Source organism: Mustela putorius, unplaced genomic scaffold (genome assembly GCF_011764305.1).
Source record: "Mustela putorius furo isolate JIRA1106 unplaced genomic scaffold, ASM1176430v1.1 tig00537227_pilon_pilon_pilon, whole genome shotgun sequence".
Lineage (NCBI taxonomy): Eukaryota > Metazoa > Chordata > Mammalia > Carnivora > Mustelidae > Mustela > Mustela putorius.
In genome coordinates this window covers 39,695,474-39,708,014 of record NW_025422368.1, presented here as the reverse complement: position 1 = coordinate 39,708,014, position 12,541 = coordinate 39,695,474, and the positions used below count along the sequence as shown (strand labels likewise).

Genomic DNA, 12,541 nt, shown 5'->3' with positions numbered 1-12,541 from the left:
GGTTGTTTCTAATAAAAAAGTTAGTCTGGCCCTATTACTCCATCGTGGCCAAAGATGGAGGTCAAGGTTATTAAATATTTAAGTTGAAGATATTTTTACTTCAGAGTTCATGATAAGAAACAGTGTTGTACCAATAATGGAAATTTCATGGGAATTTTTCAACTAATAGCTGGGTTTAACCCACTTTTGCTTAAGGTGTAGGAAAAAATTATAAAAAATTTTTAAATGACTTATTTTACAAAAACAATTCATGAAAAATTAATGATGGGAAATTTTTTAAAAAAGTATTTAAAAAGGCTTTACTTTTAAGCAATCTGCACACCCAATATGGGGCTCAAATTCACAACCTTAAGACCAAGAGATGCATGCTTTAGCGACTAAGCCAGGCGGACATCCTGATGGGAAAATGTTCTGGGGTTTTTATTTTTTCATTTTTTTTAATCTATATATATTTTTTACATTCTTTTTTAAGATCTTATGTATTCATCTGAGAGAAAGTCTGAAAGCACAACCTGGGGGATGGAGCAGAGGGAGAGGGACAAGCACACTCCCCAGTGAGTGTGGATCCCAATTCATAGCTCCATCCCAGGACCCTGAGACCATAACCTGAGCTGAAATCTGATGCTTAACCAACTGAGTCACCCAGGAACCCCTCATGGAAAAATGTTTTCAAAAGTGGTAAATCATATATATAACCAGACACCAATAACAACACTACACATTCTATTCTGGATGTGACAAACTGATCAGTTGTTGATTACTGTGCACTACTCCTCTAACAGGAACCTCTATAGCAATTTTTAACTTTTTTATCTGACTTTTTTCAACAAGGTGAAGAAATATTTGAGCTATTTTAATCTGCTGTTGAATGACATTTACAGTCATATGTCAGCACAACAGAGCAAAGGGGTACATGCTCTTTAAAAACAACTTTGCAGGGGCACCTGGGTGGTTCAATCAGTTAAGCATTTGACTCTTGGTTTTGGCTCAGGTCATGATCTCAGGGTCGTGAGAGCAAGCCGGGTGCTGGGCTCCACACTCAGCAGGGAGTCTACCTGAAGATTCTCTCCTTCTGCTCCTTCTCCCCACTCTCTCATATAAATAAATAAAATCTTTATAAAATCTTTATAAATAAAAAAAATCTTTATACAAACTTGGGCACCTGGGTGGCTCAGTGGGTTAAAGCCTCTGCCTTCGGCTCAGGTCATGATCCCAGGGTCCTGGGATCGAGCCCCGCATCGGGCTCTCTGCTCAGCAGGGAGCTTGCTTCCCTCTCTCTCTCTCTCTCTGCCTGCCTCTCTGCCTACTTGTGATCTCTCTCTGTCAAATAAATAAATAAAATCTTTTAAAAAAATACAAACTTATTTAACAGTTGATAAAACCCAAACATAACATTTTAATTGTCATTTAGAAAGACACTTAGGAACATTCCAACTGATAAATTTTAGACTCCTGATGTGGACATATATGGCAGGCACCTTCTTATGTTGTCTGTAAATTTATTTTATTAAAGCATTGAGATGGGGCGCCTCGGTGGCTCAGTGGGTTAAGCCTCTGCCTTCGGCTCAGGTCATGATCTCAGGACCCTGGGATAGAGCCCAAATCGGGTTCTCTGCTCAGCAGGGAGCCTGCTTCCCTCTCTCTCTTTCTGCCTGCCTCTCTGCCTGCTTGTGATCTCTGTCTGTCAAATAAATAAATAAAATCTTGGGGGAAAAAAACATCGAGATAAAATTGAGGTAAAAAGTTCATGAATATGGGACACCTGGGTGGCTCAGTTGGTTAAGCAGCTGCCTTTGGCTCAGGTCATGATCCCAGCGTCCTGGGATCGAGTCCCACATTGGGCTCCTTGCTCAGCAGGGAGCCTGCTTCTCCCTCTGCCTCTGCCTGCCATTCTGTCTGCCTGTGCTCACTCTCTCCCCCCCTCTCTCTCTCTGATAAATAAAATCTTTAAAAAAAAAAAGTTCATGAATATGAAAAAGGTGAGAAAATCAAAAGAAATTGTCCTGACATTGAAAAGTAAATAGTAATCACTTTTTTCAGATCGTAATGAAAACAGTAATTGTAGAAGAAATAAACTGAAAATGAAAGTAATATTTAGGCTCTTGAATTGTTTGATAATTTGTGAAGAAAGTGAATCATATAAACTCATTAAAAATATTAAATTTCTTTCGGACTTGACCTCAAGTTGACATCAGTGCAGAGGATATAAACTCATAATACATGATTACAGTAAATATGTGTGTGTGTATAACCAATAACGAACTGAAGATGAAAACAATTTCTTAACTATCGATAATAAAAAATTGATCAACTATGCTAGAGAAAAGGCTAAATGATCTTCTATTCTCTCCATAAAATATATTACAAACCCACTTTCTTATGAAGAGACGATTTAAGTGTACATAGCCGAAAATGTCGGCGGAGCAGTGGGAGGAGCATGGAGAAGCGTGTCTGTAGTTCATTAATAAAAAATACTATATTTTAAAATTTTGCATTCCAATTTGTAATATTTTTTGACTTTAAAAAATCTGTAATATGGTTATTTCTTTTCTTACTCTAAATAAATATTCACTTTCGCACCTAATTTTATATTTATATTGTCACTCTTTTTCTTAAGGAGCCACCCTTGCCAAATTGCATACATATAAGCTTCACACCCCACAAAATCTGATTTGTTCTCTTTTCATCCGTTCTTATCCTCTTCTAATCTGTACAAATTCATGTAATCATGAATTTGTAATCATACAAATTCATGTATGATTTTTTCTCCCCTACTCTTAAAGTGATTCCCCATTAGCCTTATGACGAAGACCAAAATCCTTAACATAATCTGGGCCCTGTTTACCTCTCTATCTCCTTCTCTCCCTCTGCTCCAGCTACACTGGCATCTTTTAGTTCTTTGCACTACCTCAATATCCTCGCAAATGCTGTACCCTGTGCCTAGGAGACATTCTACCACCCCACTATCCCATTAACAAATGATCTTCTATTTAAACTCCTCAGGGCCACAGAAAATTTATTTCCTCAGCGAATCCTTAAATTGCCCCATGCCTGGGTGCTGCAGGTCATGACCTCAGGGTCCTGGGATAGAGCCCTGCATTGGGCTCTCTGCTCAGCAGGGAGCCTGCTCCTCCCTTCCCCGCCCGTCTGCCTCTCTTCCTACTTAAGATCTCTCCCTCTCTGTCAAATAAATAGTCTTTTTTAAAAAATTAGGTCAGCCCCCCACCTCCTTAAAATGTTCATTTCTTTACTTTTCCTTCATAGCATGTCTCCTTATTTGTAATTATACACTTCTGTGATTATTAGATTGTATATTTTTCTGCAACTAGACTGCAAGCTCCATGAAAAAGGAACAGTGTCTCCTCAGCATTAGTCTAGCATCTGGAATAAAGCTGGCTCTTAATTATACAATCTCTGCCATCAGATAGTTCATAAAGTAGCCTTGAACCAAGACCAATGATATAATCTTACAATTTGGGGCATCAATGCAGGTTCTTCTTTGTGCCAGAAGTCTCCTGGAAGTCTTGGTTTCCTAGGGATTATTACACCAGTTTGCAAAATGAGCATAGTTTGAGGCTGTAACCCAGTACCTTGACCATCTGGGAACGACTCTTACCAGATTCCCAGAATAATTTTTCTTACAGTGGAACTTTACTTCATTTTGTAAAGGTTTTCTTGCCTTCTGTAAACCTATTTTTTTTTCAAAAAGTTAACACTTCCTTTTGCATAAGACTTACAGTTGAATATATGATACTTCAAAGTACTCCCACAATTATTTTTAACTCATTATAGTGCTTTCATGAGTTTTAAAACACTTTTCAGGCCAGATGGTCTCGCTTAGAGAAAATACACTTTGTTAGGAGCCAGGAGGTACAGGTTATTACTCTAAGTTGGGAATAAAACTTGACCCTTCACCTTGCCAGGGATAATTCTGTTTGCATAGACTTTAGCAGACGGTTGAGGTAGAGCTGTACCTGTATTTCTGTATCACAGAAATATTTGGAGCCTTAGTACATGGAATTTTTCCCCCTAAACATTACTTAATGTGGTTGGGTAACCATGTTTCAGGGGTTTTGTTTTGCTCAATGTGCATATCCTCCAACATCTTCTAAAAGGGCTTTCAAAAATTCACCAAGTAGTATTAGGCTGTCAGGATATCCCTAAATCGTTAGTTTGAAAACACTTTATCAGCTGAGGCTGGAGTCCAGAAAGCTGAGCCAGAATCCAGCTTCGAGTGTAACAGGTGAGCTGTAGAGAAAATGAGAAATGATTCAACGTAAAGGCTCTCGTAAGTGGCTGTTGACTCGAGAATAAAATACGACAGAGACCAGACTTCGCCCACCAGCTGACCTTACTATCAGGTAAGCACTCTCCTCCCTTCTCTTAACCGCCTACTGTGAGCTGATTCCCTCGTTCATTTCATCTTCTCTCCATTTTTTTTTTAAGATTTTATTTATTTATTTGATAGAGAAATCACAAGTAGGCAGAGAGGCAGGCAGAGAGAGAGGAGGAAGCAGGCTTCCTGCCCAGCAGAGAGCCCGATGCGGGGCTCGATCCCAGGATCCCGGGATCATGACCTGAGCCGAAGGCAGAGGCTTTAACCCACTGAGCCACTCAGACGCCCCATCATCTTCTCTCCCTTTTAACCCTCGCACCAAGCGTTCACATACACAGCGCTCGCGAAGCCAACCCGAGCCTGAGACTAAAGCAAGCGCAAAACCCCCAGCCCGACCGGTTCTTCGCCCCTGGAGCCCACTTCCGGTTTCCGGCCCACGGATCCGCCCCGCCTCCCTTTCCGTTCGCAGTCCTGCCCCGTCTGGCCTCACGTGACCGCAAGGCGTACTCCGCCCCCTGCCTCCGGTTCACGTGATCGTGCTAGGGGAGAAAACGCCTGACCCCAGTCCCCCGGCCTTTCCCGGCAACGCTTTTCCTCCTGCAGTTCGTTCGCCTTTTGGCCTTCAGACACTTGCGCGTCCCTCCATTCGGTCCCGGGGCCACCCCCGGAACCCAGTCTGCCATGTGGCTCCTGCCTCTGGCCCCAAGTGGGCCGCGGCGGAACAGCCCCCGTCACCTGCCTTCCTGCAGCGCGGCGCTGCTGCTGCTGCTGGGCAGCTGCCTGGGGGTCTCTGGGGTGGCGACGGGCTCTCGGAGGCCCAATGTGGTGCTGATCCTCACCGACGACCAGGACGAAGTGCTCGGCGGCATGGTAACGCTTCTATTTCTGCCCCGCCCCTCGATCTCCCCGGCTGACCCCCAGGTTTCTTGTCCTCTTTCCCCATCCCCACCCCCAGTTCCCTGAGCTGGGTGCCTGATCCTGGATGGTTTTGCTTTTGCCACGCCTGACCCCATACGCAAGTTTGAGGGGCCGCAGGACTCTGTTTCCTTTCTCTCCCGCGTCTCTTTTGAGTAGGCACACATGCACGCACTACACAGAGGTTCGAACCTGGACCTTAGTGCTGCGGAGTTCGCGTTTATAGCTCAAAATAAACAGCTGGACGCCAGTTAGGGATGGGCTGAACCAACGAGGAGCAGGTGCTGGCTAAGAGCACGCAAGCCTCGTTTTTCTTTTGGCTTAGAGGATCTGAGGACAAGTCCAGCTCTCTCTTTAAAGGACCTAGGCCACCTCTGTGTTTGTCTCCATGTACAGTGTCTGTGCCCGATATTTAATAAGTGCTGAGATCAACTAATCTGATGGATAGGTTGTCAAACTCTTCAGGCTGCGCTTTGCCTCCCAAGAATCGAGAGAATTCAATTAGCTTAATTGAACACCTGGCCGATACATTTGCTACTATTGTCCGTGTTCCATTTTAAATGTGTTTTTTTATGAGACTTCATTGTTTCCCAGAGTGAATTTTGCTTCTTTATCTTAGAGTTCTGGAATTTATGACCTTCAGGCGCATTACCCAACCCCTTACTCATGGAGGCTCCAGAAAGTGGCTTTCCCAAGGCACTTATGTAGTTGAAACAGGTCAAAATTCTGATGAGTGCTCTGATCCTGGTTATGGCATTTTTCTTATCTTTTAAGAAAATATATATGTCATTTATTTCTTCGTTTCAGTTATCTTTTTGTTTTCAGCTAAGTGCTGAGACTATGAAAACACTTCACGCAAGAGGTTCCTAACTTACACTGTCTGGGAACACCCTACCTCAGTGTCCTTCAAACTGCCGATTTCAACCCATAAGTGAGTTGTGAAATCAGTTTAGTGAGTAGCTCCCAGATTTTTTACTTTCCTGTGAAATAAAGTAGAATAGAAAATGTTGGTGTGATACATGTGGGTATATATGATAAAGGTACGCATATCCATATATATATTTCTGGATAATGAGTGAAAATGTATTTCTTACTCAGGACTGTGTTCACAGTGCTGAGAAACTTTTCTGGTTTATGTTTAAGATGCTTGCATTTACATTTTGTGCCACATATGCCTCACTGCCTTTTAGTTTCTACTCCACCACATTGACATTGAAGAGTCTTGACTTAATTGCTCTCCTGGAATTTACTTTGTTTTTTCCATTCCCACCACTCCACTGACCCTCCTCACAAAATTCCTTCAAAAAAACTTTATGTGCGTCCTTGAAAAGTGCTTTGTCTAGAAAAGGCAAGCCATCCCTATCAAAAATTAGTAATAGCTTAGTGACTAAGACAATTAAAAGGTCAAGCTTTTACATCTCTGGTGAAAACAAAAGTTTATCACTGAAATATAAGGTGTTCAGAATTGAGTTTCTTAATTTTTACAGAACACAGGTGTGGTCTGTATAGCTTTGAGGTATCTTCTCCTTAGCATGTTGTATTTGCTTCTTTAAACCAGTATCAGATTCTTTATTATAGGTGTTTATACTAAAGAGCCAAAATTGAGTGGGGAACAAGTCAAATTTAATGCTCTCAACTCTCTGGGGTATTCTGGCTTCTCTTGTATCCTTTTCCAGGGTATTCTACCACTAGTTGTCAAGCAGGACTTGAAGGGAAATCACTAAGACAGTAACAGCATTTGAAAACCTACTTGGAGCAGTAAGAGTATGAAGTATTTTATACTTGTGTTTCAGTCATAAAAGTTCTCTGCTGTACATATTGTCCTTCCCTTAAATAAGAGGAAACTAAGAGGGTGTTAAGTAACTTGGCCAAAGTTCATGTAGCTAATAAGGAGCAAAGCCTGGTGTCTTATGATCTTGAAGCCCCATTTTTCTCATATTCTAGAATACTGACGTAACAGATGTCATTCCACATAACCACATCAGCTACTCACTTATACTTCAGATCAGAGATTCTTAAGATGATACTTAGGAACACCAGGGGGATCATGGAAGTCCTTAATTTATACGTAATACTCTGTATTTTATCTTCAATTTTGTGGAGAATGAGGTCTCTGGCTCAAAAAGGATTATGAATTGCTGCCATCGTTGGCCAAATAAACCGTAGTCCAGTCCACCAGACCAGCTCAGGTAGAAGGATTCTAGTACTTCTTGTAGTGTTTCATGTAGAATCTTTCAGTCATCTTTGAAATCATCTTTTATGATCATCTTGAACATTTCCCTGTATTTGTTGCAGGTATCATCTGTGGGACTCTGGTTTTTTGCTTAGGGAATAGTTCCTATTTTATTTTACTTGAATGTTATGGTGGGATGGATACACTCTACTTCACTGGTTGCTCTTTCTAAAATCATTCACCCTGGAAGAACTGACATTTGGTCAAAATTTCAAGGAAGTAAGGGAAGGAGCCATGATGTAATGTAGGGGATGAACACATCATGTCTTTGCTGAAAACAATGATTATTAAATATGTTAAAATTTTATTTCAGAGCCACTATACATGGAGCCAAAAAAGTAAATGACTCCTTAGGATTTTTATGGAAGGGATTTGCTTTGGATGAGTCAAGTAATGCATTTACCCAGATCCAGGTATCAGATTGACTGCTCCTTAAGCGGTGTTGTACAATCTTGACCTGACCAACCTTGTAACTCTCTTTGCTGGTATCTTAAGGATCCATTTTAGCATTTAGATTAGCATAGACACAGACATTTTCAGTACAGCGTGGTTCTTGTTAGGATTTGTTTGATTTAGCAGACATGGTTATCACTGTACTGGTGTTAGCAGCATAAAAATTACAGTCATTAAGACAAATTCTTATTGACACTAAAATCTCTGTGCATCATCTGCTGGCTCCTGCCTAACACTTTGACCTTGTCTTACCCCACAGTCTCCTTTACTTGCTGTGCTACTTCCACCACATGTGCCTTCTTTCTGTTCCTCACATGTGCATCTTCTCTGGCAGCTCTTGTCTTTGCTATTCACTTAGCCTGGAAGCACCTTTTCCTAGATCTTAGCATGGCTGGCCTCCTCATCATGTAACTCTGAGTACCCAAGTTACTTCCTGAAAGAGGCCTCTCCTGACCACCCAACTAAAGTAGTTTCCCCCTCTCCCGCCAGTTAAAGGACATCATCCTGGTTTATTGTGTTCATAGCACTTTTCACTGCCTGAAATGATTGTCTACCTGTTATTTAAGTCCCCAAGAATACAGAGGTCATGAGATCAAGGACCTTTTGTCTTCTGTTCATCCTGGCCTCGATCAGTGCCTGACACACGTTAAGTATTTAACAAATGGGTTATAATCACATACTATAGTCTTACTATAAATCAGATATTCTGGGGCACATGGGTGGTACAGCTTCAGCTGAAGGAAGCCTTCAGCCTTCAGCTGAAGATGTCTTCCTTCAGCTCAGGTCATGGTCCCAGGATCCTGGGATCAAGTCCCACATCGGGCTTCCTGTTTCTCCCTCTCCCACTCCCCCTGCTTGTGTTTCTTCTCTCGCTGTGTCTCTCTGTCAAATAAATAAAATCTTCAAAAATAAAAAATAAAAAACAATTAGATATTCTTCAGTACTGTTGCATATTTATCCAACAGTTTGAGGATTGAGTTCCATATAATCAACTCACAATGTCCTTTTTCCCATTTATACTTTGTATTCTCATTTCCCCTCCCTCTGTTGTCATAACTCAGATTTCTTGTCAAACCAGTGTTTAATTCAGCCCAATATTCTTTACCTGAAAGTAGCACCCAGTGATGTTTTCTGGAGGATCTCAGTTGGTGACATTGCTTCTGAAGGTTAACGAAGACTTATAGATCTGTAGCATCTCCTTGGAAACCTATTCTGGAGCTACTCATGCACTTATGAAAGATCTTCTTAAATAAGTTAGAATTCTCATCCTTTTGAGCTTATGGGTTCTTTAGGTTTTTTACTATTTATATAAAACAGTGGGGGAGAGTCGTTTATACAGTATTATAAACAAGAACCTTGTTAACATAATCACATATTTAGGTGATCTTTAAGGAATTACTGCACTATAAGGTATATTTAAAACTATACTGAATATGGTCTCAGATTTCAAAGGTACTTCAAAATCATCATGAACTGATTGATAAAATACAACTAAAATTAGAATCTCTTCAGTGGTCCTTTTTTGTTGTCTGGAATCTAAATAAAGATTGTTAGTGTTCCTTTTATTTGTATTTTAATGACCTTCTTCATACTTTTATCCTCACTCTAGGATTTGAGATTATTGTCTCTACTACTTGCCATCTGGTTCAAGTCCTTACTTGAAGTTGTGATTGGCCTAGTGCATGGGGTTTTGAGCTTGTGATTGAAAAGGAGGCATTTGGACTCCATCACTGATGATATTTGAGTCCTTTTCTGGGCTTCGGGACATTATCTGGCTCTGGGAACCTAAAACCTCTCTGTTTTTAAAGAGGGGAAGGCTCCTTTCATCTCTTAGCCCACATCCTGCTCCTAAAGATGAATTAATGGAGATCTGCCCCATCTATCTTGTGAGAGGGCTGCTGACAAAAGAGAGCACCAAAATTTCATTACATTGAAATCAGCATTGCTAGAATAATGCTATCAGCTGTGAACTTTCCCTTCCTGCAGGCATTGTGACCCCACTGCTCTTTTGCATGGGATATAACTGACTGTAACCAAACCTGTTTGGTTCATCTCCAGAAACAGAACTCTTTTGGCAGTTTCTTAGTGTCAAATGGAGCTGATCATTGCGAGTAAGATGCAAAAAACGTGAGTTTTGGTCTCTGTGTGTTTTTTTTTTATTGGAGGAAATGGCTTAACAGATGATTATTTACTTCACAGACCCCACTAAAGAAAACCAAGGCTCTCATTGGAGAAATGGGGATGACTTTCTCCAGTGCTGTAAGTTTTAAAGTTACCTTAATTTTGTGAGACTTGATGTTGATGTTCTAAGAAGAAGCATGCTCTTTTGGGGAGACCTAGTTAAATGCCTGATCTAAAGGAAGGACTTTATATAATGTGATTTAAATGCTTTTAATTGAAATACTACTTTTTACAATTTGAACCTTAATTGTAGGTATTTTCTAAGCCAGTTTGATTTATAGCTCAGAACTAGAGAATATTTAAAGCTTTACTGTTTGAGGTTTGGAAATGAATTGTAAGAATCAAGTAACATTTATGCAATGTAAATTGCTTTGTGGTCAACTCTTGCCAGCCACTTTACAAAGCCCTATTAACCCTGACAGTCAGCCTGAGAAAAATAATAGCAACCAAACAAAACCAGTATCTTGTGTGTGTATACACATATATGTGATGTATGAGGTATAAATAGCTATGTCTATGTAAACATAGATGCAGGGGTGCCTGGGTGGCTCATTGAATTAAGCATCGGACTCTCAGTCTCAGCTCAGGTCTCAATCTCAGGGTTAGGAGTTCAGGCCTGGTGTGGAGCCCAAATGAGGGAAGGAAGGAGATGCAAAGAGTTGCAAAGATCCATAATAAAATACTAATAAATTCAGGAACCATGCACATAACCAAGTAAGTAGTAGCCTAGCTTATCAGGAAATCCATTAAACAGCAACATAGTGTTGTGCTTAAGAGCACAGATTCTGGAGCTAGATCACCTAGTTTTGAATGCTCTCTCTGCCTCTTTTCTAACTGTTTGATGTTGGGCAAGTTATTAACCTCTCTAGTTTCCCATTTGTAACTGGGTGTCCTAAAATCTGTCTCAGGGTTTTGTGATATTAAATGAATATATACATGTAAAGCAAGCACTTATATCAGCACCTGAGTTGCAGTAAATACTACGTAATAGTGGTTGTTATATTGTCCACCAACAAGATCAGTAGTTGAAAGATGAAAAAAGTAATGTTCATCTTAATAGATGCTTGAAAGCCCTTTGAAATTTTAGCATCCTTTCCTGGTAATTTATTGAACTGTTAGAAGAATGCGTCCTTATTATGATGAGTATTTCAAACAAATAGCACACCTTATAGTTAAGGTGCAAGACTCAGGCCAATGCTGTTAGAGATGAGACAGGGGCCCAATACTTGTCACTTAATGCTGTTCTGAATTGTTGTGATCGGCATGAATCCTGCAGAATTAGCTGGAATATTGGAAAAAGACATAATTATTATTTCCACATCTTTGTATTTTCTACCCAAAAAATGTAGAATTGTTCAAAAACTTTTTAAATTAATAGAGTTTAGTAAAATAGAAATGAAAAAATAAAAATAATCTTCTTCTATATAACCAGTTAGAGAAGTACTGGAGGAGAGAGAGCCCATTCATACAGCAGGAAAATGCAGACTCTAGGTATAGCTGCTGGGCAGTAATGGTTAAGACCTATGTTTATAAATAAGGTTATAGAACTTCATTCGTAATGTAATAAAACTACTTAATAAGAATACTTAATAAGTTTATTCTAATCAAAATCCCAACAAGATTTTTTTTAATAATTTTTTTTAAAGATTTTATTTATTTATTTGACAGAGAGAAATCACAAGTAGATGGAGAGGCAGGCAGAGAGAGAGAGAGAGGGAAGCAGGCTCCCTGCCGAGCAGAGAGCCCGATGCGGGACTCGATCTCAGGACCCTGAGATCATGACCTGAGCCGAAGGCAGCGGCTTAACCCACTGAGCCACCCAGGCGCCCCAACAAGATTTTTTAAAGGCTGAATAAAGTGATTCTAAATTTATCTGTAATGATAAATAGGTTAGAACAATCAAGGTAATTTCTTAAAGGAGGAAATTGACCTTCCAGATAACAAAATGTAAAATGAAGATACAGTAAACAGTGTGATAGCGACCAAAAAAATAGGTCAGCAGACAAGCGAAAGGATTAAAAGTCTTGCCAATGTAAAAATTACAGAAGTCAAATAATCTGACAAAATTGAAAAAGCAAAAGTAAAAAATGGCAAATATTTGTAACATGACAGAATCCTTCCTTAACTCAGATTTTATGTAACAAGAAGCTGATGCCCCAGGAAAAAAATGTACAAAAAAAATGTACAAAGCATATGAACAAGTCATTCACGTAAACAAAGTTGGTCAGTATGCATGTGGAGAATGTTCATCCTCACCAGTATTTAAAAATGCCAAATCCAATTTGAAAGCCCAAAGAAATGCCAAGTATTTAATAAGGGATAATACATAAGTTTGGCAAGGGTGTACTTGAATGAGCATTCCTTCCCTGCTGGTGTGGGTATAAACTAGTATTATTCTCTGTAAAGTGGTTTGGTGATGTGTA

General features: G+C 40.1%; 1 protein-coding gene across 1 annotated transcript in view; it reads left to right on the top strand.

Annotated features, from left to right (window-relative positions):
• The first annotated feature begins 4,846 nt into the window (after positions 1-4,846).
• GNS (glucosamine (N-acetyl)-6-sulfatase) overlaps positions 4,847-12,541 on the top strand; it is a 57,782-nt gene continuing 50,087 nt past the window's right edge. The window contains exons 1-2 of the mRNA XM_045073337.1: positions 4,847-5,206; positions 10,137-10,196. Coding sequence (XP_044929272.1) covers positions 5,018-5,206; positions 10,137-10,196 — 249 coding nt within the window. The 5' untranslated portion in view covers positions 4,847-5,017. The remainder of the gene's footprint in view (positions 5,207-10,136; positions 10,197-12,541) is intronic.